The sequence below is a fragment of the Kogia breviceps genome, chromosome 11 (assembly GCF_026419965.1).
Source record: "Kogia breviceps isolate mKogBre1 chromosome 11, mKogBre1 haplotype 1, whole genome shotgun sequence".
Classification (NCBI taxonomy): Eukaryota; Metazoa; Chordata; class Mammalia; order Artiodactyla; family Physeteridae; genus Kogia; species Kogia breviceps.
Genome location: NC_081320.1, coordinates 81,772,756 through 81,800,053, shown reverse-complemented (window position 1 = coordinate 81,800,053; position 27,298 = coordinate 81,772,756). Strand labels below are relative to the sequence as shown.

At 43.2% G+C, this 27,298-nt stretch overlaps 1 protein-coding gene across 7 annotated transcripts in view; it reads left to right on the top strand.

Annotated features, from left to right (window-relative positions):
- BABAM2 (BRISC and BRCA1 A complex member 2) overlaps positions 1 to 27,298 on the top strand; it is a 512,794-nt gene that overhangs the window by 398,815 nt on the left and 86,681 nt on the right. For 6 of the 7 annotated variants that reach the window (XM_067007881.1, XM_067007880.1, XM_067007882.1 and 3 more), the window contains 3 exons: positions 15,041 to 15,140; positions 18,395 to 18,465; positions 21,267 to 21,349. In XM_067007881.1, the coding sequence (XP_066863982.1) occupies positions 15,041 to 15,140; positions 18,395 to 18,465; positions 21,267 to 21,349 (254 nt within the window). The remainder of the gene's footprint in view (positions 1 to 15,040; positions 15,141 to 18,394; positions 18,466 to 21,266; positions 21,350 to 27,298) is intronic. The other variant, XM_067007883.1, reaches the window with a different exon arrangement.

Genomic DNA, 27,298 nt, shown 5'->3' with positions numbered 1-27,298 from the left:
CGTGTGGTGTTCTGGTAGAATGATGACGTCTGTACTCACATTTGTGGTCCTTTCTTGGGGCCGTAGCTGGGGCAGGGACCAGGCACCTCAGCTACAGCAGCAGAATGTGGGGCCGAGGCGGGGCTTCTGCGCAGGCGCTAGCCTGCGGTCCCCGCTTCCCTTCACTGCCTTGCCCGGGTCCTCCTCTCTGTCCTGTTGGGCAGCATGGCGATGTGGTGGCGACGAGGGGCAGGACGACGGGTAGCTGTAATGACATGGATGACTTGACTTTTACAGGCGGAGCTGGGGCCAGACTGAATGTTGCTCAAGTTGGCAGGCCAGCCATCTTGCCCGTTAGCCGATGAAGGTCGTTAACTCCTAAGGATCAAAGACTCCTCCTTCTGTATGTTTGACGTGGTAATTCTTCTGCTGGGGCCGGCGCAGTTGAAAACCTGCCCTATTTGTTCACATCAGAACCGGCTACAGGGTTTTTTGTTTTCTTTAATCACGCAGTTTTCCATCGTAAGATTCTAATACGTTACCCTAGAACAGGGATGGGAGGAGAGAGATTTCTTCTCCTCCCCCTTCTCCTCTCCCCAAGAGAATCTCTGGAGGGTATCACATCACTTGGGTGTTCTGGGACAGCTGAAGGTGGCCGGTCACTGCCTAGTGGCTTGTCTGTGTCCCGCTCATGTCTGCTTGTATCTGCTAGAGATGATGTTCAAGAGAAGACTGACTTCCAACATTAACCAGAATCGCATGTGACTATCGCCGTGTGAACCAGACCAAAACGACAACAAAAGTTCTTCCCTTCATGCCCTGAACAGTTGGGTTTACCACGCTAGTCACAAACGATAACATCACTACATCAAAAGTGCTCAACCTCTAACTGGTGTTTTCATTTACGAGGATTATTGGCCGGCTGTTGTTAAACATTAACGATAACACATATATCCTGAGGACAGGGAGTAGTGACTTCCCAACGTTTGGGGGTTTGTGGCACCTTATCGTTGTCTCTGAATGGTTTGGATGTTGGGCACATGTTTTTAATTTAAAAAAAAACAAACAAACAAACCGCTTTACACAAACCCTTTTGTGATAAGTACAGACATCATCAGAGCCAGACCCGAGAGCTGCTGTCTCCTGTAAGCTGAACGTGTCTTTTCAACGTCTGCACGCAGATTCATTCTGAACTTTCTCTGGCTTGCTAAAATTTGGGGTGCTTCGTGCTCCAGTCAGTGGTACTTGGAGTGATTGCACCTCTCGACTGCAGAAGTACGCCTGAATAATGCTTCAGGCCTCTGCTGACAACCCCGAGCTCTCACAGAACTTTGAAGGTTTGGCCCACATACCATCAGGAAGCCGACATCCCCATCTTAAGTACAGGCCTAGCTTAAGGTTAACAGTAAGACCAACATTTTATTGCTTCATTTTCCTATTAAGCTCTGGGTCGCTGATTGAAGCAGAATTCCAGTGTATTGACACACCACCGCATTGTTAACACGATAGGGAGGATTTGATTATGGGAGAACAAATCCAAAAACGGTAAATTGGCAAAAAAAAAAAAAAAAAAAAAAAATCTGGGGCCTTGCTTCTCAAGGCAGCTTTTGTGGTTGCATTCCTTTATTTGATGTGGCTCCCTCCTTCTCCTGTGCCAAACGGTGCAATGTGGGAAAAATGATGAAGTTGCAAAAAAGGGAGGGCAGGGGGTAGGGGCACAGGAGGAAATAGGGAGTGTACTGTTTAGTGACAGGAGAAAGAAGACAGAGCTTAGGGATCAAAGACAACAATACCTGTCTCTCCAAGCAGGAAGCAGAAAGCAACACAGGAGTCCTTTCCCTGTGCCCAGGTAAAGACTGAGCCACTGTCAGCTGGCACCTTTCAGGCCAACCCGGCTGAGTGCAGTAGACAGAGCAGCCGAGAGCTGCCTGCAGGTGAAAAGAACAGCTTGAGAAGGTCAAGGCTGAGTGCTGTGCATTACCAAGAACAGCGAGGTTAGCCTGGGAGGGCCCGGGGGAAGAGGGCTGGGGAACAAAGGCCGCCTCCCATCAGCAGCTTATGGGAACCTAACAGGTTTTAAGAGCAGCCAACCTTGGAGGCAACTCCCAGGGCAGCATTGGAACCTAAATGAGGAAAAAGGTTTCCATGCAGGAACAGGATTTTATTTATTTACAATTTTCAGGCTGGGCAGCTTTTCTACTGTGTGGTTTGTGACTACCCAAAGTGACATTTTCTGAATTTTAAAATTATCTCCTTTTGCACTGTGAAAAGAGCATATATGATTCATCCTAATATTTCTGAGGATCAGTCGCCAGCGAACAGCTAGTATTTCGGGTGGGAGGAAGGCTTTTGTAGGCAGCTTTTTCACCTAGCATAGAAGTAAAAGCACCAGAACATGCCTCAAGCGTCATTTGAGATCATATAAATAGCTCTCTCTTGCACAGTTCTAATCCAGTCCCGTTATGAGAACTCCCACAGTCCACGAGCTGCCTAATGTTCACCTCACGCTTGCCTGGAAAAGGCCAATGCTTGTGGTTTACCTGCTGATCGAATACAGTTTCTAAGAGGTTTGACCCAAGGGCCCACTTTTCATTTTGGCTAATCTAATCTAGGTCTTTTGGCCTATATTTCTTCCTGGATATTTTTCCTACCTTCAGCATCTGTAGAACTTTCAAGTGATCCTTTAATCCTAGATCAAGAGTCAGAAAACTGCAGCCCGCTGGTTGGATCTGTCCTGCAGCCTGTTTTGTATGGCTTGCGAGCACAGAATGATTTTTACATTTTTTAAATGGTTAGAAAAACATTTAAAGAATAATATTTTGTGACTTGTAAAAATCGTGTGAAATTCACATTTCAGCTTTCATACATAGAATTTTATGGGAACACGGCCATGCACACTCGTTTACATATTGTGTATGGCTGCCTTTCTGTTACAGCATCAGAGGTTAGTAGTTCCGACAGAAACCGTAGGGCTGCAAAGCCAACAATACTTACTACCTGGCCCGTTACTGAAAAAGTTTGCCAGCCCCTGTCCTAGACCCTAAAAACCTTCTTTTTCACAGTGACTGTTTCAGAAAAGATAATATACATTTACTGACTTCTAATGTCCATTTTGGAAATTGATCACATCTTTCCTTACCTACTCTTTCAACTTTAATACCACAAATAGTTATTGAGTGCCTACAATGAACTTGGCCTTATTCTTATTTCTGGTGTTTTAGCAGTAAACAGAACAAAATCCCCATTCTGGAGGAGTTTACATTGTAGTGAAGGGTGATGGGGGGAGACAATAAACAAATACAATATGTAGAATGTTTTATGGAGACATACGCCATTTATACGCCATTAAAAAAAGTAAGACAAGGAAGAGAGGTTACTGGAAAAGGTGGGTTGTTTTAAATAGGTTGTTGAGGAAGCCTTACTGAGAAGGTGGTATTTGAGTAAGACCTGAGGCAGGGGAGGAAGCCCAGTGGATGGCTGGGAAGAGAGCTGCAGGCAGAGGGAACAGCAGAACTGAGCCAGTACCCTGAGGCGGGGCAGCCCCAGCTTATCCTTGGAAGCCCGAATCCAGAGGAGGGCTTCCCTGGTGGCGCAGTGGTTGCGAGTCCGCCTGCCGATGCAGGGGACGCGGGTTCATGCCCCGGTCCGGGAAGATCCCACATGCCGCAGAGCATCTAGGCCCGTGAGCCATGTCCACTGAGCCTGTGCGTCCGGAGCCTGTGCTCCGCAACGGGAGAGGCCACAGCGGTGAGAGGCCCGCGTACCACAAAAAAAAAAAAAGAATCCAGGGGAGAAGTCATGTTAGATCGGACTGGGCCTAAGGAACCAATCGGTTGGAGCTACTTGTGGGCTGAAATGGGATGAAAGCAGGAGCAGTAGGTTTTGCAGGCAGAGTTTGCTGGTGAGCAGGTTAAGTTCGATGTGCGTTTTAGACATCCAAGTGGACGCGTTCAGTAGGCAGCTGGCCATATGAGTCCTGAGTTCAGGAAAGGTCTGAGCGAGAATATAAATTTAGAAGTTGTCAGTATAAAAGAGGTATGTTAAGCAAGGAAACTGGCTGAGATTCAGGCTCAAACCCCAGACCTTTCCTTCTCTCCAGGACATCTCTCACTCTGACTAAACAGAACTTCTTTTTTAACCTTGAATTTTCTTTCCTGCCCACTTCACCATTGGCATGCATCAGGATGGACCATCATAGCTTCTTATTCCTTCTCCAGGCAGATGCCCTTTTACCAGTAGATATCCCAGGCAGCCCAAAGTATGAAATAGGCTTTTCTCAGATTGGGGCAAAAAGCTGCTCACTGTGGTCCAGGACCCACGGTCTGCTGTCTGCAGATTTCCTGGCCTACGGTTATTTGCCTTGCCTTGTTGAGGAGTCTCTGTGCCCTCCTCTCTTCCAGCCCCAGTCTTGTTTTACTGCTCTTTGCCTTGCCTTCTGGTTGCCTGCATGTGACTAGACTTCATTTTGCCCATGTACACACTTAGCAGTTATCATCTTTTTTCTAGTTGTTTCCATGAATGTCTCATCTCCCGTACTAAGGCCTTGAGCTCCTTAAGAGCATATCTCTGCTTTCTTCATCTCCTGTTTTTGTCCACAGTGCCTTTCAACTAGTCAGTGACCTAATGCCTCGGGGATGGGAGGCACATTTGCTTTTACCACACACCTTGCCGTCCTCAGTCCCTGTTGTGCATCCTCGGGGTGAGGTACAGAGCAGGGTGTGGGGACCACCTGCACCTGCATCCGCTAGGGAAGCAGGTCCCACCTCAGACCCGATTGAACTTTAATCAGTCGGCTTCTCTGGGGTGGGGCCTGGGTATCTGAGCTTTTAATAGGCTCCCTAGATCATTCTTACGCAATCATGAAAAGAGTGCAGAGGAAAGATGCCAATCCCACTTTGACTGTTGCCAGCCTGAAACCTTGGACAAGGCATCCATGTCAAGCCTCAGTCTTCTCCTCTCTGTAGTGAGTGTATTAATACTTGTTACCTACTGTGTAAGGCTGTTGTAAAAATCCAAATGAGGAGCACTTTGGAAACAAATTGTAAAGCGCTGTGTACCAGTAGTCTGGCTAACTGCATCTGGTATCTTTTCATTTCTTCATGTGTGCAAGCCAGCCTCCAGCTACCTATAGATTAGCTCTTTGAGCGCAGAGACCAGTGATGTGTGTGTGAAGTTGCCTCAGGCTGTTCATAGGCTTGAACTTTAGTAAATGCCAACAAACAGGAATCAGGTGGGTACACTTCTCTACCCGGTCAGACAGAGGGAGTTTTTTCTCTGCCTCTTCTTTTGACCATCTTTAAAACCTGTGTGCAATGAGGAGGAGGGAGTCAAAAAATGCTTGTGGGTTTAGTCTAGGGTAACTATTGTATGCATTGATTTTTCCCCGCCAGCTTTATTGAAGTATAATCGACAAATTAAAATGTAAGATATCTACAGTGTACAATGTAATGATTTGATATATGCATGTATTGGTTTTTTTTTTTCAGTAAGTATGTTTCAAAAGTAATTCATAGGAAAAATAACCTCTACCTGTGCAGTAGCAGAGCAGTAAAGCCATTCATTGGGTCCTCAAAGTTGTAACAAACTCAGAATAAATTCACTCATTCCTAAAGACTAGTATTTGAAAATGGTTTCTCTTCTTAAAGAAACTGTGGTGGAATCGTACTGCAGGTAACAGGCCAGGGATCAAGATACAACGAGAGGAAAACAGTTTTTCTTTCCCTTTGCCTGTTCATGTCTTGCATGACCAGGAATCATTATAAGTAGTTCATACCAAATCCTTTTTTTTTTTTTAACATCTTTATTGGAATATAATAGCTTTACAGTATTGTGTTAGTTTCTGCTGTATAACAAAGTGAATCAGCTATATGCATACGTATATCCCCATATCCCCTTGCTCTTGCATCTCCCTCCCACCCTCCTTATCCCACCCCTCTAGGTGGTCACAAAGCACCGAGCTGATCTCCCTGTGCCATGCGGCTGCTCCCCACTAGCTATCTATTTTACATTTGGTGGTGTGTATATGTCCATGCCACTCTCTCACTTCGTCCCAGCTTACCCTTCCCCCTCCTCGTGTCCTCAAGTACATCCTCTACATCTGTGTCTTTATCCCTGTCCTGCCCCTGGGTTCATCAGAACTTTTTTTTTTTTAGATTCCATATATATGTGTTAGCATACGGTGTTTGTTTTTCTCTTTCTGACTTCACTCTGTATGACAGACTCTAGGTTTAACGACTTCACTACAAATAACTCTATTTCGTTTCTTTTTGTGGCTGAGAAATATTCCAGTGTATATATGTGCCACATCTTCTGTATCCATTCATCTGTCGATGGAGACTTAGGTTGCTTCCATGTCTGGCTATTGCAAATAGTGCTGCAGTGAACATTGTGGTACATGACTCTTTTTTTTTTTTTTTTTTTTTTTTTTGCGGTACGCGGGCCTCTCACTGTTGCGGCCTCTCCCTTTGCGGAGCACAGGCTCCAGACGCGCAGGCTCAGCAACCATGGCTCACGGGCCCAGCCGCTCCGCGGCATGTGGGATCCTCCCGGACCAGGGCACGAACCCGTGTCCCCTGCATCGGCAGGCGGGCTCCCAACCACTGCGCCATCAGGGAAGCCCGTACATGACTCTTTGTGTGTGTGTGTGTGTGTGTGTGTGTGTGTGTGTGTGTGTGTGTGTGTGTGTGTGTGTGTGTGTGTGTTATGTGGGCCTCTCACTGCTGTGGCCTCTCCCATTGCGGAGCACAGGCTCCAGACGCGCAGGCTCAGCGGCCATGGGTCACGGGCCCAGCCGCTCCGCGGCATGTGGGATCTTCCCGGACCGGGGCACGAACCTGTGTCCCCTGCGTCGGCAGGCGGACTCTCAACCACTGCGCCACCAGGGAAGCCCCATGACTCATTTTGAATTTTGGTTTTCTCAGGGTATATGCCCAGTAGTGGGATTGCTGGGTCATACGGTAGTTCTATTTTTAATTTTTTAAGGAACCTCCATACTGTTCTCCATAGTGGCTCTGTCAATTTACATTCCCACCAACAGTGCAAGAGGGTTCCCTTTCCTCCACACCCTCTCCAGCATTTATTATTTGTAGATTTTTTGATGATGGCCCTTCTGACTGGTGTGAGGTGATACCTCATTGTAGTTTTGATTTGCATTTCTCTAATGATTAGTGATGTTGAACATCTTTTCATGTGCTTGTTGGCAATCTGTATATCTTTTTTGGAGAAATGTCTATTTAGGTCTTCTGCCCATTTTTGGATTGGGTTGTTTGTTTTTTTGTTATTGAGCTGCATGAGCTGCTTGTATATCTTGGAGATTAATCCTTTGTCAGTTGCTTCATTTGCAAATATTTTCTCCCATTCTGAGGGTTGTCTTTTCGTCTTGTTTATGGTTTCCTTTGCTGTGCAAAAGCTTTTAAGTTTCATTAGGTCCCATTTGTTTATTTTTGGTTTTATTTCCATTTCTCTAGGAGGTGGGTCAAAAAGGATCTTGCTGTGATTTATATCATAGAGTGTTCTGCCTATGTTTTCCTCTAAGAGTTTGATAGTGCCTGGCCTTACACTTAGGTCTTTAACCCATTTTGAGTTTATTTTTGTGTATGGTGTTAGGGAGTGTTCTGATTTCAATCTTTTACATGTAGCTGTCCAGTTTTCCCAGCACCACTTATTGAAGAGGCTGTCTTTTCTCCACTGTGTACTCTTGCCTCCTTTATCAAAGATAAGGTGACTATATGTGCATGGGTTTATCTCTGGGCTTTCTATCCTGTTCCATTGATGTATATTTCTGTTTTTGTGCCAGTACCATACTGTCTTGATTACTGTAGCTTTGTAGTATAGTCTGAAGTCCAGGATCCTGATTCATACCAAATCCTAATAGAACATCTGCTAAGTTCATTTGTTGTTTTTCAGGGCTTTAAAAGCTTTAAATGCTTTTCCATATGCTAGCAGAATCCTGATGGTAGACATCTGTTAAGATTGTCCCTCAAAGGCTTTTCTGAGATGTTAACAAACTTAAACACATTTCTGAACAAAAACTTGGTTAGTGCTCATGTCATTAGACAGACTCTGTTTGCAATTACAATACTCTCATCTTTTGTATTTAAGTATAAAGTTTCCTTGCTTGCATTTTACCTCCTCTCTCCTGGAAAGTGTCCATCAAGTCCTCTGGCCCTCAGAGTTTCCAGGGGTTCATTTGCCTAGAATGAAAATGTCCCTAACCACTTCAGTTCAGGTACCTAAATAAGTTTAATTAATATTCCTGGAAACAGCCTTATGGGCTCAGTCAACCCAGGCATCTGCCTGAAACACCCAAACCAGGAGGAGCCTGATGGATCTGACACATGTGGAACCAGATGTCACAAAAGTGATCATTGAAGACTTGAGAGTGGGGTAGATTTATGTCAGAGAGACCTGGACTTAGATGCCCTTCTACCATTTTACCACCTATGTGACTTCAGAGATGGTTATGTAGCTTCTCTAAGCTCTAGCCTTCTCATCTGTACAATGGGATAGCACCTCTCTCAGAGATTGATGTGAAGAGGAGAGGATATCATATAGGAAAAGCACTTGGTATGGTGCCTAATACATAGTACTTCATAAATGGAGCTATTATTTACTACTCCATTCTGTGGAGAATTCATTTTACCAACTAAATCCCTCATATTGCCTTTTAAACTCTCTATATTTATACTGTGACTAAGCAAAGAATACCTGATTCAAATTATCCATATAGTATACCTTCACATTTTTAAATTACTCTATTTCATAATTCCATAACCTAAGTAATTTAACTTAGCAATTTCAACTTCTTTAGACTTTGCTCCAAATAGGAACGTTTTCTGAGTGTTTAATCATACTTATCATTGTCTCAGAACATTTCCTTATTTTTTTGCGGTAAGCAGCCCTCTCATTGTTGTGGCCCTCTCCCGTTGCAGAGCACAGGCTCCGGACATGCAGGCTCAGCAGCCATGGCTCATGGGCCTAGCCACTCTGCAGCATGTGGGATCTTCCCGGACCGGGGCATGAACTCGTGTCTCCTTCATCGGCAGGTGGACTCTCAACCACTGCGCCACCAGGGAAGCCCGACATTTCCATTTTTATATGTCCCTCTAAAAATGGGAAACAAGAAATGGAATACAGTGCTCTAAGAAGACCTGATTTTATGCTGTGAAGTGTGTTTAGTGGAAATATTAGATCAGGTGCATAAATGTAATACAGCCAGGCCCACACTGATGCTTCAGTGAACCTCTCATGCAGTGTGACTCCCCAAATTTTCTCCTACTTGTAAACTTAACTTGTCATTCTGATATTTTATTTTCTTCTCCTGTTATATTCATTGAGTTTTTTTTTTTTTTTTCCATTTTGAATTACACCCTGATTTTGTTTAACTGAGTGGTGGAGAGACTCTTAAGATGGCTCCAAGTTGAATCTATAAAATGAGACAAGGGCTAACAGCAGCTCTAGAAAATGCTTTACTAGGAAAAAGAAAATCCAGTTAGGAAAAAACAAAAACAAAAAGCAGACTCTTTCCATGGTGTAGTGTTTATGTACTTTTGGGTTTCCAGAACCTACATATGATTTTTTTTAATTCTACCCAGTTAACTTCTTGTGACAGATGATATCTTAAGAAAAAGTGAGATGACAAGGTGATGAATTTCATGGATGAAGGCTTCTTGAGGATAATTTCAGCCACTTATACTACTGTTTCAGTATGGACGTAGGGATTACTAGGGGTAAGAGTTTTAGAAATTCCACACCATCCTTCTTATGAAAGAATTTCTAAAGAAGAAGGACACAGGCTTTGGAACCAGAAAGACTGGGATTCAAGCCTATCTCTACAACTTACTTGCTGGGTAATCTTGGACAAGATACTTAGACTCTTAGAACCTCAGTTTCCTCATCTGTAAATTGGGCTAATTAGGTCTATCTGGCAGAGTTCTTGGGAGGTTCAGAGGTAACGAAATACCTATTAGAGTGCCTGGCAAAAGTGGATACTCAATAAATAACAGTGACTTTTGTTTTATTGTAATGGCTTTCCTGGCAAGCCACCAGGAAACATACTCTGTTATTATAGAGTGCCCTAGATTCTTGAGGTCCCTGGCATTTCTCTACCTTGAAAGGAATTAACAGTGGTGCCCTAGTCACATGTTCAGAATGGAAAACTCAAGTCCTTAAACAGGTTTAGGCATACAGTTCGTGTTTGTTGGATTGAATTGAAGGCTCACCTTTCTTTAGATTTCTCTTAGCTTGGGGCCTAGTGGCCACAGGTGTCCATCTATCATCCTTAAAGTTCCCCATTTCCATGCTTCACCCTCCGACACTCCCCTGAATCATACTATGGAGGAAGAACCAGGGCAACTTCCTCTCCCTCAGAACCCAGTTCAAAGGCAGAAGGGGACACTAAGGCCGATTCAAGCATCTCTGACCTAACCCTGGACATAGAACACTCACACAAGAGGCATTCTTGAATAACATCTCTCTTGGAGTGCATGGTGCTATTTTAATATTAGTGTAACTCTAATTGTTATTTAACCCTTGAGAGAGATGGGTCCTTTTGAGAGTAGTGTTATCCCTGCTGCACTCATGGGAAAGTTGAGTAAGACCAAAGAGAGCAAACTTGGCAGCAGCAAGAGCTACAGTTGAAAATCATTGGCCCTTCTCGTTTTCTCCAGTGCCAAATCATGTTTTCTTCATTTTATTTGGCCAGTAAGGTAAAGCCCAACATGGGGAGAAGGGAGTTATTATTCCATAATGAGTTAAAACCCTATTGTCCCAAGTCAAGCTTGCAGACAGGCTGACTGCCTTCATTTTTGCATGTCAGAATGCTCAAAAATATTTCCTTTATGCTGTTGACTGTAGCCAATCCAAGTCTTCAATATTAGAGACGCTCTGAATATTTGCTGACACAGCAAGGTCCACAAGGGCTCAATTAGCTGTATTTGCACGGAAACAATAGTATTAGTACATAGACAGTTCTTATATTTGACTTTTAGAGCCAAGGAGACAGACCTGGAAACGTTTTTCTGGCTAACTTTCGGTCTGTTCAACTCCACTGTTGGAAAGGTTTCTCGAGCTCTGGCCTTGTCCTTCTAATTTCTATCCACAGATTCAGTTTCAGTCCTAAGAATTATCAGGCAGTTTCATGTTTCGTTACAGTCCATAAAGAGATTGACGGTGCTTTCTCATCAAAGCAGCCCTTTTCACCCGTTTCTTCTCCCAAGTTCAGCCTGAGACCCTGCCACACCAATTTTGGTTCCCCACCTTTTAGCCCTGCTTTCTCCCTGCACCGCTCCAGAGATCAGAAGAGTCTACAGCCAGTGGTCCCTTTCATCTCCCCCTCACCCCTTCCCCAGCCCCAACTCAGGCACTTAGTGAGTTAGTGAGGCCCTGCTTCTCGCCAGCCAGCCCTGCATTCCTGGGAATGGCTGAGTGAGGCCAGGCATCCCTGCACAGGGTGAGTTTTCTGTTGTACATGCTCAGCACAGTATTTTTTGATTCATGAATATTAAAGCATTGGAGATCACAAGGCCTTACCTCCTCCATCTTGCACACTTTGAAAACATAATAGCTCTTTTATTTCAAGGCACTTGACTTTGTTTATTCAGCACGATCAGGGCAGCATTCAGGCTATAGCAAGCCTGTTAAATATTTACCAGTGAGGCGGATATTTATACATGAATCAGCGGCACTTATCAGCGTGTGATGCTGGAAGTCAGGTTCAGAACCCTCACAGGCAGAGAAACTGCTGAGTTAAATAAAGCGTGCAGCGAGTGTCCTTTAAAAAAATCAGCTCTCATTTAAAACTATCCTTGCTGGTATCTAAAGTGCTTCACACACTGAGGCTTCCCCTGCACAGCTAAGTCATTCACAATTGGACATGACAGAGTGGTCGGTCCCTCACATCCAAGAGGCAGTGAATCCGGTTGTTTGATGGTTGGGGTGGGAGAGTACTGAGGTGTGAACAAAATCGGGAGGAATACTTGTCCTGCTGCCTTGTGGAAAGTTGTAAGGGGGGATGGGCTGTACAGCACAGTGCCTGCTTCGGTGGTGGTCTGAGTGCTTCTAGAAGCCCTTTAGCCTCACTGGAATCCTGACCCTGCTCACTTACCAGCCATACCCACTGTGTCTTTCCATCCCTGTAGCCCTTTTTTTTTTTCCTAAGATTTAATTTTTTATTTATTTTTGTCTGCCTTGGGTCTTCATTGCTGTGTGCAGGCTTTCTCTAGTTGTGGCGAGCTGGGGCTACTCTTTGTTGTGCTGCGCGGGCTTCTCATTGCGGTGGCTTCTCTTCTTGCAGAGCACAGGTTCTAGGCGCACGAGCTTCAGTAGTTGTGGCACGCAGGCTCAGTAGTTGTGGCTTGTGGGCTCTAGAGCGCAGGCTCAGTAGTTGTGGCGCACGGGCTTAGTTGCTCTGTGGCATGTGGGATCTTCCCGGACCAGGGATCAAACCCACGTCACCTGCACTGGCAGGTGGATTCTTATCCACTGCGCCACCAGGAAGTCCCCTTGTAGCCCTTTCAAGATTAAAATCCCCCCTGCTCTCAGGGAGGCACGTAATTCAGCAGTAACAGCAGCCTGGACTCTGGTGCAACAGGCTTCCCTGAGTTCAGATCCTGGCTTTACCATTTCCTAGTTGTGTGAACCCAGGGAAATTTCTTCTGCTCTTTGAGCCTCAATTCCTTCACTTGTAAAATCACAGTGATAATTCCCACCTCGTTGAATTGTGGAGAGGATTAAATTAGATAATGAGAAGGCACCTGGCAACAAGGGTTAGTTCTTGATAATCACAGAAGCAGAGTGCAGAGAGATGGGCCTGGCAGCAGAGCAGCTGGTCTTTGGATTTCTCCATACCTCTGCTTCTTTCTATTATTATAGGTAATTTTTGTTTAATGGCTGTATTTCAGAGGCAGAGAGAGAGTTTCAAGTTGAGAGCATTACCCATACGCTGTTTTCACTCCTTGTATTCAATTTAGTGAATGATGAAGAACTTATCCTGTAATACTATTTACAGGTCAAAGGCCATTACTATCAATTCTAGAGAACTGTTCAAATTTTTTTTTTTTTTTTTATGTTAAGGATTGTTCCTGTAAGCAACCTATGAGAAGCCTGGATCTTGGTATTCTCTGTTATGCAGATATTCCAAGAACCACAGGCTGTAAATACTGGATTTATTTTTCTTGTACTATAGAATTTTCTTCTTAATCCGTTTTCCATCCTAATGGAACCATTAGACACTTCCAGTGAGATGTGTGCCCTCTGTGTACTTTTGCATGAAAAGAGGGGACAGAAAGCCTTCCTCTCGTTCACAGAAAGTTATAGGAATTTTCCTAACCTTCTTCAGAGTTGAGGCTAAATCTCATCCAATGTCTACTCTGAGAGTAGCAAATGGAAATGATGTTCTTGCTGATTCTGTGCAGTTGCAGGGTGTACATGATATATTAATGTCATACTTAGTCAACGCTGCCTCAGAATTTTCTCAGTTGTCAGTTATTTGCTTTTTAATTACCATCTGAGTAGGATAAGTCAACAGTGAATACTTGCACTCCATATTGAGTTGCTCACACCACCTGGAATTTTATTTGTTTCTTGGGATTTCTCATTCCTGTAAATAAATAAACATAGTATTCATTTTTACTGGAAAAATTAATTTCAGAAATCTGTAGTCGATAGGGAGACAGGCTGGATCTGGAGTCCTTTGAGTAGTTACATATGTTGTTCCTTGTACCACAAACTCTAGACTGAGTCAATCTGCTCTACACTATTTGAGAATGATTTTCTAGACTGTTACTGTTATGAAATGTTTTGCTTCCATTTACAACCTCGTTACTATGGGGACTTGGATAATGAATAATCACAACATTAAGAGATTTTAGGGGTCTTTTTATATCCCGTTGTCTTACAGAGAGGCTTTAAGAGGCTTACAGAAATATATACATTAAAATAAAATTCAAATAAGAAAAACGAATTAGGACTGAAGGAAAGTGAGAGTAGGAAAGAAGATGAAATCAAGATTAAGGATGATATACAAAATGCATGCTATAAGGTTCTGAACAATTTTTTAAAAATAACCTTACGCAGGTTAATTAAACTGAAAAGAGAATCTCCAGGAAAGTTCTGGAAAATGTTTCTGCATCAACAGTGTCTTAGTGTTTGGATTGATGATTTTTGACTGTACCTTCTTGTTTAGATGAATTGAATATCAGTGTTTACTGGGATTAGTTGCACACTTCCTACCCATATTGACCCACAGACACGGGACCCCGGTGTTTCAGAAAATGTTTAATTAATTGCCACCGTTTAAAAATTGAGAGATTAAATCATCTGGATTTCTGGCTTCACTTGCAACATTAGGATCTGGTAAGACCAGGCTTGTATTCCTACATGTCAGAGATAGCTGGGGCTGATCACTGAGGGCCCTTCCCACTGTGCACAAAACCCCCAGTTCCTTCGAGAGTCCCCACCTGGTTCTCTCCACTCATTTACAAAACCTGCCTGGCCTGGGTAGACCCCAGGCTTTTGCATCCCCTGCCCTAGACCACCTGCCTCACACTATGAATGAGGAAGCTAAAGCCCAAGAAGGCTGCCCAAGGCAACAAAGCCTGTGAGCTGCAGAACTAGTCCCTTTGGTACACTATTACACCGTTGTGTCAGTTCAGTTTTGTTCAGTTTAATGAATGACGTACCTTTGCTCAGGCCAATTATGAACTGGGCATACATAGTCAAGAGTATAAAAGTCTTGTGTTTCAGTAACAGGTACAATCCATTAATGTTGGTAAGACATTTACCCATGCCAATCAAAATTTGCTAATTTGTACTGTTGTGTGATAGGATCAGGAGTTGTCGTTAATCATTAGTTGTTAGTCATGTGTAACATGAACCTGTTGTTTTAACAAAATGGATTAAATATATGTGGAAATGTAGTCGTAAAGTGAAGCCCCTGTAACCATCATCATTATTTCAGGCAGTTGGTGGGCAGAGTTGGACACGAGAAGCCAAGTCTGTTTGGGGTGTCACTTAAACTGCCTGAGCCCTAAGAGAAGTGTCCATTGTACTCTTGTCCTTTCAGCGCACTTGGCGGCTCCTCAGCTCTTCATATCCCAGCTTTTCCAGGAGGCGGATGTCTCATTGATTATGTTCCTCAAGTGTGCCACCTGCTCACCAACAAGGTAAAAGCAAGTCCTCTGCCTCCCCCACCTGTGAGGCTCCTTCCTCCAGCGTCATCTACCCAGAATCATGGTGCACACACCATCCTCTCCACCCCATCCTCTTAGTTTCAACCTCCGTCTGACATCGACCTTTCCTACTTTGAATTACATCTCATCAGTTTCTCTCCTGATTTCTTTGCCCTCCTTCCTTTTCTGAGGATTCTGACCTCCTGTTCCAGTCTTATCTTCATCTTTTAAATGTATATCTCCTCTTTCTTTTCTTTTTTTTTTCTTTTCTTTTTTTTTTTTTTTTTTGCGGTACGCGGGCCTCTCACTGTTGTGGCCTCTCCCGTTGCGGAGCACAGGCTCCGGACGCGCAGGCTCAGCGGCCACGGCTCACGGGCCCAGCCGCTCCGCGACATGTGGGATCTTCCCGGACCGGGTCACGAACCCGCGTCCCCTGTGTCGGCAGGCGGACTCTCAACCACTGTGCCACCAGGGAAGCCCTATCTCCTCTTTCTTGAATTTCCTTTACGCCCTAAGTTTTTGCTAGATCTTACACCTTCTTACAGTTTAAAATTTTTGAACTCTTTCATTTCGCAATTATCTGTTGCATGCGTGTGTGTGTGTGTGTGTGTGTGTGCCACTAGTTAATATCACACTAATTCTGTCGAGCTGCTTTTATCTCTTCCTGCTTTTCTGTACTGCACTTCTTAATAGTTGGTTCTTGATTCTCCCTGTCATGTCTAGGAGCAGTTTGCCAGAGTCCTGCTTCCAGGGGCAGGATTTCCAGGTCAGCTTGTCTTGTAGTCAGGCACATCAGATTATCTAAAGCCGTCTCTTATCTGTGTTAATGAGCCCTTACATTGGCAAGTAGCTGAGTTTCCACTAATGGTTGCTGTCAGCTATTTCTACAAAGTATAGAATATGCTTGTTAATGTCCAGCCAGTGTATTTAGCTAAAAACCGGAGATATTAATCCGCAAGCAATACTGACTTTGTTTCTTCTCCCACGTGGGCTCAGTTTGCTTAACTCCCCAAATCCTATTTTCTTTGCTCCTGTTGACTTGTTCACAATGGCTTGGAAAATAAATCTTTTGTTTGTCTCTTTCATTCAAAAGACAGCTCATCTCTATATAGAAAATATTTTAGAAATATAATAATATTTCAAAGGCTTCAGTGTTATTTTTTAAATGTCAGAGAAACTGAAATCTGCCAACTGCACAGTCTGCGGGCTCGGCATAGATTCCAGGGTATTTAACTCTCACGGAGTGGTTGCTGCTCATTGGACCAAATTTCCCCAGCCACTGCCCTCCTACAAAACTGATCAGAGGACAGAGTTCTTATTTACACGGGGGGACTTTGCACTGCCTTCAAATCTGTATCCCAGTATTATAGAGAAAAATGTAAATTTGGTCTTCCAGAACCAAGAAGAAAAGCCTTTTTAAAGCTCTCCAATTGAGATTAATTTCTAGTCATACATTTTCCTCAAAAAAAATTATAATACCATTTTCCCAGAAATACAAGAATCAGTCAGTTTTTCTTATCTGGTTCCCTTTCATTAATTTTGCTTGTCTTTTAAAATTGATGTTCTTGCCACAAACGAGGACAGTATGGGCTGCTTTTAGAAACAATCTCTTCAAATGAATTTCCATAATTACATTGGAATCTATCTTTATAGCCAGTTTTGTTGTGGGTTTCTGTTAGAATGGTTTTCTGTTTTTAAAATCAAGTATACAGAACTGTTTTCATCCCCTTTTTAAACAAAGCCACTTAAGCAAACTTATCATCTGTTTTTCTTTTCCCAAAATAACATTTCTGATCCTGCATTAAGCCTGCAAAGCAAGCACTGTTTTTATAAATTGACATAAAACCCCTGTTATATAAATAGAATTGTTTTACTTTTAAAGGGTACAAATGGCTATCAGTACCGATTGTGTCAAGGTTATTTCAAGCACTTTATCTCGAGCTTTTGTTATCCATGGAAACTCAGTATGACTACAGAGAATATAAACAGTTTGGGGGGTCTTTTTCTCCCACTGTTTCTTTCAGCCATTATGAAGGCATTGCATAAGGAATGTATTTTTGTGTTAGAAGCTGATGGGTAAATGACTAACTTTCAGATGCCTAGCTTAATGAGTTCACAAATTTTTTTTTTTATAGAAACTGTCATTTGGTGATAACAAGGAAATATAAAAAGGCAAAATAAAATCTTCGGTTGTAACACTCCTTATTCTGAATGTTATGAGCTTAAAAAGAAAGAATTGAGCATCACTGTGCCTTTTCAATAGGCGTTGTAGTTCAAGATAACCAGATAGACCCATTTGATGAGAGGAAGCTCTTCTTTACAGGGAATTCCAGCTGATAAATGCAGATGGATGAGAGAATACAAAAATCACCATTCTTTCAGGCCCTAGTGAAGTAATCGATTCAGACAAAGGATCTCCAGCAGATATTAAAACCATTAAGTAAAAGGTTCATGGGAACTAGACCTTCCCATGCTTTGAGGGGTGTACCCCTGGATTACTCAATATGGCAGAGGGAAAACATCCCCTTACAGTAGCGTGGTCTGGCTGGCGTCACCTTAACCAATGATCAAACTCAGTATTACCTATAGGAAGTTTTCTTGCCCAAAATATTTAACCTGAATCTAGTCACACCTTTAGCTCTAACTTCCAATTTTAGGTAATACAGAAGGTAGAGAAAAAGGGAAGGAAGCAATCAGATAATCGAGAATACAGAATAAGACAACTAGCCCAGTCTCTTTGGAGAGTCAGTATTATATACACACATCCACACCCCCGGAGGTACTATTATTCTATAGTAAAAGACTTTCTAAATCGAATGCCTGATCCCTGTTTACACCCTGCTTTTTTCAAAACTGTTTTGGGGACAACTGGGAAGTTTTGAAAGTGGACAGCATGCTAAATGAATTCAGAGAATGATTACTAAATTTGGTATGATAACAGTATTGTGGATATGCAGGAAAATGTCTTGTTTTTCGGAGATGCATATGCTGAAGTGCTTAGGGGCAACCTGTCATGATGTCTCTAATTTCCTTTGAAACGTTTCAGCAAGATTGACTGACAGGTTGATAGGTAGGTAGATGGCTGGATAAAGCAACTAGACAAAATATTCACAGTTGTTGAATATAGGTGTGGGGATATGGGTGTTCAGTTTGCTATTCTTTCTACTTCTCTGAATCTTTGAAATTTTACATAATAAAATGTGTAATGTTTTCCTACTCCACTTCTCAGCTTTGGGTTCCTATTCCAGGTGCAGTATGTGATTCAAGGATATCACAAAAGAAGAGAGTATATTGCTGCTTTTCTCAGTCACTTTGGCACGTAAGTTCTTTGTTTAAACCACAAATCAGTGACGCACTCACGTCCTGATGACCCTAATATAAGGTCTTGACTAAGAAAATAGTGGTTCTTCCATATGATACCTCTGAATGCCATTCTGACTCTTCTTGGTGTGTTGCCTACACTGAAGCTCCCAGGAAGACTTTTTTTCTTTAGCAAATAGTAGAATCAGATATCTTCCCTAGAGCAGCATGACTAGCCCCACACAGTGCAGCAACAGTGGGCGTCAGGCCTGCTTCTTCTCGGGCTCTTTACAGTCTGCACAGCACTTTCCCCTCCGTCATCACAGCGCAGTCATGAGGTGAAGCAGGCAGGCATGGCTGGCACATTCTACCGAAGAGAGCCCCGAAACCTTGGCCAGTTCAGGCACCCGGTGGAAGTCACACACCTCGGGGAGGGAAAGCCAGGCTGGGATCCTGTTCCCAGGACTCAAGTCTCCTGCTAGGACCACCACTCCCCACAGGGCCACAGAGATTCGGGAAGGAAGTCTGCCATTAGACACCATCTCGATGACTCACCCTTGGGATTAGGAGTTGGAAGAAGGCCCCACAAGGGAGGAGGGAAGTGTGTAGCTGCAGTTCCAGGGTAGGCGTCTCCTCCCGCCCTCCCTGGGCTCTGGCCCTTTCCTTTGCCCGTGGCGTGGCGGGCTGCTCTGCAGCTGTTTCCTTAATGATGGTAGAGCCTTTATTAACCTTCCCCTCAGGGCTCCGTTGGGGAATGGACTTTCCTCACAGTCTTCTTTAAAAGGTGGGTCACTCTACCTACCTTGGGGGACTAAGCCTTAAGGGTTTTAGTGGCCTAGTTATCTCCCACCTTATTCCAGAGAAGGGGTGTGTGTGGGGTGTGTGTGTAGGGGGGTGTGTGGGGGGGGCGTGTATTAAAATTTTAAATAAGTAAACGAATAAATTAGGGCAAAAGGAATAAGAAAGAGAAGATGAGGTCAAGAATAAGGTTGAGGGGACTTCCCTGGCAGCCCAGTGGTTAGGATTTCACTTTCCAGTGCAGGGGGTATGGGTTCGATCCCTGGTCGGGGAGCTAAGATCCCACATGCCTCGAGGCCAGAAAAACCAAACCATAAAACAGAAACAATTTTAAGAAAGACTTTAAAAATGGTCCACATCAAAAAATTCTTAAAAAAAATAAGGTTGGGATATAATTTTACAAATGTGGCATAATTATAAGCAAAATTTCTGACTCCTCAAAACAATTTCAAGAAATTTTCTCATTATCCACAGTGGAATTTGTCATATCCCCAAAATAGAAGTATCAATATCTAAACAGTATGACTGTCTCTCACGTGAGTCTCTAATACTTAAGATTTTTTTCAGCTTTATTTATGAGCATTTTGAGGAAGTGCTTATGATACCAACAGTGGTTAATAAATGACACCGTTAGCCTTCTCATTTTTGAGTAAGACTGTCTTTCTTATATATAATCGAAAAATGCAGACGTTAACACAATGACCTCCAAAGCAGGGTGCACATACCTCAGGGGTGTGTGCCCCAGCTCACACCATTGGCATTCACGAAAAGGGTGAAAATCGAATTTACACTTGTTTTTAAATCTCATTCGGTTTATGTACGTTTTTGTGGGGTTTTTTATACATATAATATCGTAGTACTTGTATACAATTACGAAGTCATGTACAAATACTACCATATACTGTACTATATGCGTAATGAAAAGGATTCTGTGCTTGTTTTTGCTTACGGGATGCAGGATCTAAGATATCAATGTTATAATGTTGAGTAAATTACATATCCTTAAAAGAGATACAAACTGGTGAACAGAGTTGTTGACTTAAGTCAGCAGATCTTAGTGATGTATCAACAGTCTTTGAGCAAATCACTAAGCCTTCAGTGCCTTAGTTCCCTTACCTTCCCAATGAGTTCAACTGTTCCTTCCTGCTGAAACCTGGAGGCCATCAGTATTAATGGTCTGGCTGGCCTGACTCAGCCAGGATGAAGGCATTTCTAAGGACAACAAAGGCCTCCTTGTATGGACAAGAGAGAACATTATCCTTGTCCTCACTGTGTGGTTAGTATTGGCACATTATGGTAACACCCCCCAAGCACTTAGCTTTTGAGGGAAATGGGGGAGGTGAGCCTATCAGAATTCTCTCCAGGCCCTTCCGTGCTCAGAGGCTGTTCGCCATTGACGCGTGAAGCGTGCATCTCCCATCTGAACCCGGTGTCCACCCAGCTAACATTGCTACTTTGTCTTGAGCCTGGTGGGGAGGATAGGGGGACACAAGAGAAAGGATTCCAAATACTTTGGAAGAAAGTAGTATATAATCCTGTAGTTAGTAATATTGTCACTGCTTGTTACTGTTCAGTGTCTAAGTGAAAATGAGGCTTCACTATCACTGGTCCTTCACTATCAAGGGTCCTTGTTGCCCTGATTTCTTCATTTGTCCTTTTGCTCATCACTAGTAACTAACATTTGCATAACATTTTATGGTTTACTTTACTTGTTTTTCACAACTCCATGATGAAGTGTACACATACGATTATATTTGTTTTACAGATGAGGAAACTGAGGCTCCAAAGGTTAAGTGATTTGCCCGAGGTTGTAACAGATAGTAAAATGGCAAAGCTGTAACTTAAACCTAGCTGCTTTCATTCCAAATCCCACATCCTTCCTGTGGTAACACTCACTTGTCTTAAATGCATCTCGGATTCAATAACCCTGACTTTATGAGTATATTCTTTACTTGTTTCCCTCTCCTTTATACCTTGTTTTTATGAGGGTTTTTTGTTTGTGTGTATGTTTTTATTACTTAGGGGTGTCGTGGAATACGATGCAGAAGGCTTTACAAAACTCACTCTGTTGCTGATGTGGAAAGATTTTTGTTTTCTTGTACACAGTGAGTATACTTTTGCTATTAGCATGTCAGCCTACACTGAAAATGTACTAAGCCACATGTAACAATGAATATGACAAACTTTAGTGTCCTGATTTGGTTCCTTTTACTTTAGCATAAGTATATTTACTGTGTGGTCTGCAAGAGAAAATATCTCTAGATCAGTGGTTCTCAACCAGGTATCATTTGCTGCTCAGGGGACATTTGGTAATGTCTGGAAACATTTTTGTTTGTCGCGACGGGTAGGGGACCAGGGCTGGCGGTTGTTGTTACTGGCATTAGTGGGTAGAGGTCAGAGATGCAGCTAAACATCCTACAATGCAAAGGACAGGTCCCTGAAACAAAAAGCTATCGAGTCCACAATGTCAGTAGTGCTTAAGTTTAAGAAACCCTACCCTAGAGAGATTTCTGTTTTCAAGGTATCTTTCCAGATTCAGGCCTCAAAGCTTTCAAGATTACTCAAAACATATTGCTTTGATCATTTGGTTATCATTCTTATTAAGTGAAAAAAATCTGTAACTTTGGTAATATATAATATATATCTTAAAGGTGGTACTCTGTTTTAATGAATTCCTGACATGACTTCTCAGTGTTTTCCACACAGTAGGCATATTTAAATTCCTGTTGTATTATATTAATCAGTCAGTAAACATTGCTCCAGCTTTCGCTCAATGGATCATTTAGAGTCTCTTTTGTATATTTCTTTGTTATATAAGAACCAGCGACCCATGGTGCCAGGTTTGAGTTGCAAGTCAGCTACGAGCTTTATTCTTTAGTAATTTGATATGCAACGTGTCCAGACCTCAAGCCAAAGGCACAGAAGTTTCAGCTCTCCCGAGTCCAGTTACAGAAAAGCAGTGGGTTTGGGTTGACTTCACTCAGTATATGGAACTACCCTAGGCTTTAATAAACTATTTCAGGATGCACAGCTTTGGCCCTGTTTAGCCAAGCTGTCAGTGTAAAGATAATGTCTTGAGGGGATTTTTCTTCCCCAGCAGTTTTACTTTCTTGGTTATGATTTGCTTAGGCTAAAATAGTTCTTAATTTGTCTTACCTGACGTCACATCAACAGCTAGTAGGGGAAGAAACCCAAAAATGTCCGTAGTGGTAGAGGGAAAAAAGCTCAAATGAAAACCTTACCACGGTATAATCTACATAGAGATAATTGAGCGTTGGCCGTACGTACTTCTAAGAAGTTGGTTATCCCTATCGTTTAAGGTATTTCCCAGTGATAACCACCTTGTCATGCAGTCTTCATATGGAGCTCCTACTCGGTAACTAGTCTTACATTGGGACCATCTTTTCAAATGCATCTGAAAAATGCAAGCATGTTGTTCTGTATTAATTATGCGTACAGATAAGCAGAGAGTTGGAGAGGTGAAGACGTTCATCTTGGGTGTGCCTCCAACTAATTATATGACCTTGTTCAAATCACTAGGACAAGCCTCCCTCTGTTGTAGTTCCCTCTTACGTCACGGGGGATTTGGTTGGTAAGTCCTGTGGAGACATCAGTAGGTGGAGCTTAACCTACAGTACAGGGCCAGGTGGAAGAGGAAGTCCCACAGTCAAGGCCTCCTGGCACTCTCCTCTTTGCTCACCACCTTCTGTGGCTCTACTGATCTGAACCTCGTGCTGCTGCTTCCAGCTCTCACTTTAAATTCTGACCTTATCACGGCTTTGGTGTTCTGCTCTGAGTGTTCATTGCTTTCTGAGATCTCACTTCCTATTGGCTCTGTCCACTTTGCCCCACCACCTTGATCCCAGTGATTCTGTTTCTAGCCTGGTAACCTGACCCCAGATCCTGACTGTATGCTTGGTTTGTGTCTCATGCCCCCGGACAGCTGCCTGGGGGATTAGTCTGGTGTGTTTCCTCCAGCCCAGCTCAGCAATAGGGACCTGTACCCTGCCGTGAATGGTGGTGGCTATGGTCTGAGGCCTCCCAGAGTAGCTGTGAGAGAAGGACGCAGAAGGAAGGACACACAGAAGGACAGTTACAAACAGTAAATTAGATGACTGCTTCAACCAATTGCTTCATCCCAAAGTGGCATGAAATCTCAACAGTTTGTCCTGAAACTTACTTTGGTCTCCTAGCCATGATTGCATTTTCAAAAAAGATGATGTCAGATCATATCAGATATAAGGGGAAAAAAGATATCCTTGGCACTGATCTTTCTCACCTGTGTTTTCCACATGCAACTCAAGGATGCCTGTTCTGGCACGGCCTGGCAGGAGAGCTGTTCAGGGATAAAAGAGCATCCACCTCTCAGCTCCTGCCAGCTGTCCTCTCAGTGTGTTCAGTGTTTTGGCAGTTCTTGTTCCTTTGGAAGGTCTATTCCCCAAAGAATGTTTTCCCCACAGTACTGTGTATCCACTAATTCTTACAGCCCCTTCTCTACCTTCCTCTGTCACATGCAAAATTAAGTCCTGGGCTTCCCTGGTGGCGCAGTGGTTGAGAGTCCGCCTGCCGATGCAGGGGTCACGGGTTCGTGCCCCGGTCCGGGAAGATCCCACATGCTGTGGAGCGGCTGGGCCCGTGAGCCATGGCCGCTGAGCCTGCGCGTCCAGAGCCTGTGCTCCGCAACGGGAGAGGCCACAGCAGTGAGAGGCCCGCATACTGAAAAAAAAAAAAAAATTAAGTCCTAAAGTCATATTTTCACTTAGTTTTGATTACCTTCTTCAGAAACATAGAACCCCCAGACACTCATTAGAACGGGAAGAGGGACCTCGAGATTTGTTTCATTTACTTTTTCCGAAGTGTTTCCTTAGGCTCTTACTCCTTCCCTCGCCAGGCCATTTGCTCTCCCCTCTTAGCGTCACGGCCCACGTTCTCGGCTCTTTGGCAGATAAGACCTTGTCTGTGAATCAAGGGACTTTGATGCTGTTTCCTGCTCCATCATTAACTCACAGCCTGTCTTTAAATAAATTATTTCCACCCTTTTGCTTCTTTCTTATATCTAAAATGTAGGACTTGTAACATCATAGTGAAGCTTGGTTAGGTAATGCATTTTATTCAATCATACAGTTAAGCATCTGAAACTTATCTTCTTTTGGAAGCATCTGCTTGCTTGGTTACAGCCCCCATGGGACCACTTATTCCTTTTTTTTCTTGTCATGAAGATGGGAGTTGAATATGGGGTGGCAGAGACTTAATGACTGAACATTGCCTTGAATTATTCTGAGATCTCAAGAACAAGAAAAAGGAAGAAGGAAGCGCCTAGAGATGGAGCCAGTCTTCTGTGGCTGGTTCACTGCTCCGTGCGGATTGAAGACCTGGCAGGACACGGGATAACGTCTCTGCTCTCCCCCACCCTCTGTTCTGCCCAGACCTGGGAAGAGGTTTGTCGAGAGGGCAGGTGCTGGCAATAATTCTGAGCATTCTGGATGCTAGAGGAAAGAGGCACTCCTCTCTTGAGGCTGATGGCTGTGACCTCAGACCTTGCCTGAGTGTTCAGAAGTAAGAATGCCCTAGGGGAGAAAGAACATTGTACATATTCTGGGATCTCTCAGGAGACACTGCAACTTCCTGGCATTCTGGCAGTTCCAGGAGTGGGAGCTCTGGCCATGGAGAATTTTCATACATTTATTCCTTCTTTCTTTCCTTCATCCATATCAACATGTCGCAAGAGTTGGAACCACAGCAGGATCAGGGACTTGCTTTCATTCAGAAACTTTTCAGAAAGGTTTCCTGGCCATCATCTAAGAATTATCTGTAGTGGTTATGTAGGTAATTCTGTATTTGCCAAGCTGTATTTACCTCTGTAGGTAGATGCTATCTTTAAGGCAGCAGCTTTTCAGAATACTGGATGACAAGAGAACCAGATAGCAAGGCACAGTAACAGAATAAAAGCAACCACTGGGGAAAATTGGCGGTTTTTCATGGGCCCCCGTCAGCTGCACTATAAGAAATGCAGCTGCCTAAGGTCACAGGGTTGCTGCTTGGAAGGAGAGGGTATTGAGATCTTTTCCGGTTACCTGTAACTCCTTGGTAAATGACCCTTTGAGTCATCCAGCCTGGACCGTAGGCCTTATCTCCCTGGCAAAATACATATTAGACCAAATCTGACCATTCATTTTAGGTGTTCCATTTCATTTCTTCTCTTCTCGACGCCTAACCCAATCAATTTAATCCAATTCACCTGAGTTCTGAGTTGATTGAGAACCTGCTGTGTGCTCAGTATTGTGCTAGGTCCCAGGCGATATAAGTACATAACTCAGGCTTGACCTTAAGACACTTAGAGTCTCGCGCAAGGGTTGGTTGGCCACAGCCTATGGGCCAAACTCCACCCTGAGTCTATTTTTATATGGCCCTTGAGTTAAGAATGGTTTTAATGTTTTTAAAGAGTTGTTAGGGGAAAGAAAAGAAGAATATGCAAGAAAAATGGTGCAGCCTAAAATATTTCCTCTTTGACTCTTTACGAAAGAAGTTTGCCAACCCCTGATCTAGTCAATGAGAAAAGAGATCAGATAAAGGTGTGGTACACTGATACGCATTTTTAAAAACAAATATTCTCTCAGCTCGCTTACTGTATGCAAGGCACAAAGTGATGAGTGACACAGAGAAAACTTCATATGTTATATATATGAGAGAATTAGAAAGAGAGACACTGTCTCTAATGGAGTCTAATGAGAGAGACAGACAATAAAGAAGCAAAGTAACAAATATATGTTACAGATGGTGACAAATACCATAATGGAACAAAACAGAGGGCTTTGAAAGAGGCTAAGAGGGGAGCTGTTGTTAGGATGGTCAGGGAAGCCTTCTCATAGGAGCTGACATTTCAGCTGAGACCTTAATAAGCAGCCATTCAGATTCAGGGAAGAGATTTCAGGGGAAAGAAAGTCCTCTTGTGCAAAGAGCTACAAAAGGTAGCAAAGGGCTTTGCATGAGCCAGTGTGACTGGAGCACAGTGAGCAAAGAGAGTCACACAAGAGAGAGAATAGAAAGAGAGTCAGGGCCCGATAAGATAGTGCCTCACAGGCCATGTGTATCAGGATGGAGTGGTAATAAACTCTTGAAAAACAATGGTTTAAGCAAGATAGAAGTGTATTTCTTTCTTGTGTATAAGGAAGCAGTCCAGGGCTGGAATGACATATCCAGAGGTCACATGGAACCCAGATTCCTTCAAGCTTTATACTCCATCATCCCTTGGGTGTGACTTTCTTGCATATAGGCCATAAAAGCTGTTGGAGCTCCAGCTGTCACAATCCAAGCAAGAGAATAGAAAAAAGATGGAAGGAGGGTACAAACCTTCTTATTTACTGAAACTTTGAAGGAGTCTCACACACCACTTCCAATTACATGTCATCGTTCTAGAACTTAGTTCCTAAGGCCTCAGCATGTGTGCTAGGGCAGACTGGGAAATGTAGTTCTTTTTCTGGGGCAGCAAATGCCCAACTAAAAATAAGAGTTCTTTTAACTTGAGTGAGAAAGAGAGAATGCGTATTTAGTAAGAAACTACTAGTCTCTTTCAAATCAAGGAGAGGAGTTTAGATATAGGTCAAGTTTCCATCAGAAAACAGATGGCACATCACACAGGTAACTAGGGAGAATTCAATGGAAGGACTGTGTTCAAAGATGTGGACAAAGTTAAAGAAAACCAAAAGGGATCGTTAGCAGCAGCAGCGAGTCTTTACCTTCCCTAGGACTGCATGGGCAAGAGGAGAGTGTGGTTACCAGAAGCTGGAAAGAGTTATAGCTGTAGCTGTAGGAAAGGATTTCCTGGCAGAAACTGGGGAAAGCCTTTGGTTGAGGAAGGTAGCTACTACTAACAAATGCAGGAAGGATTATTTCTCCTTTCAGTTCTATCCGTTTTGTTCTTAGGTACATGTATGTTTATAATTGTTATATCTTCTGACGTATTGACCCTTCTATTGTTATGGAATGTTCCCTTTTGTCTCTAGATATTTATTGTCTTAAAGTCTGTTTCATCTGATATTAATAACCCATCCCAG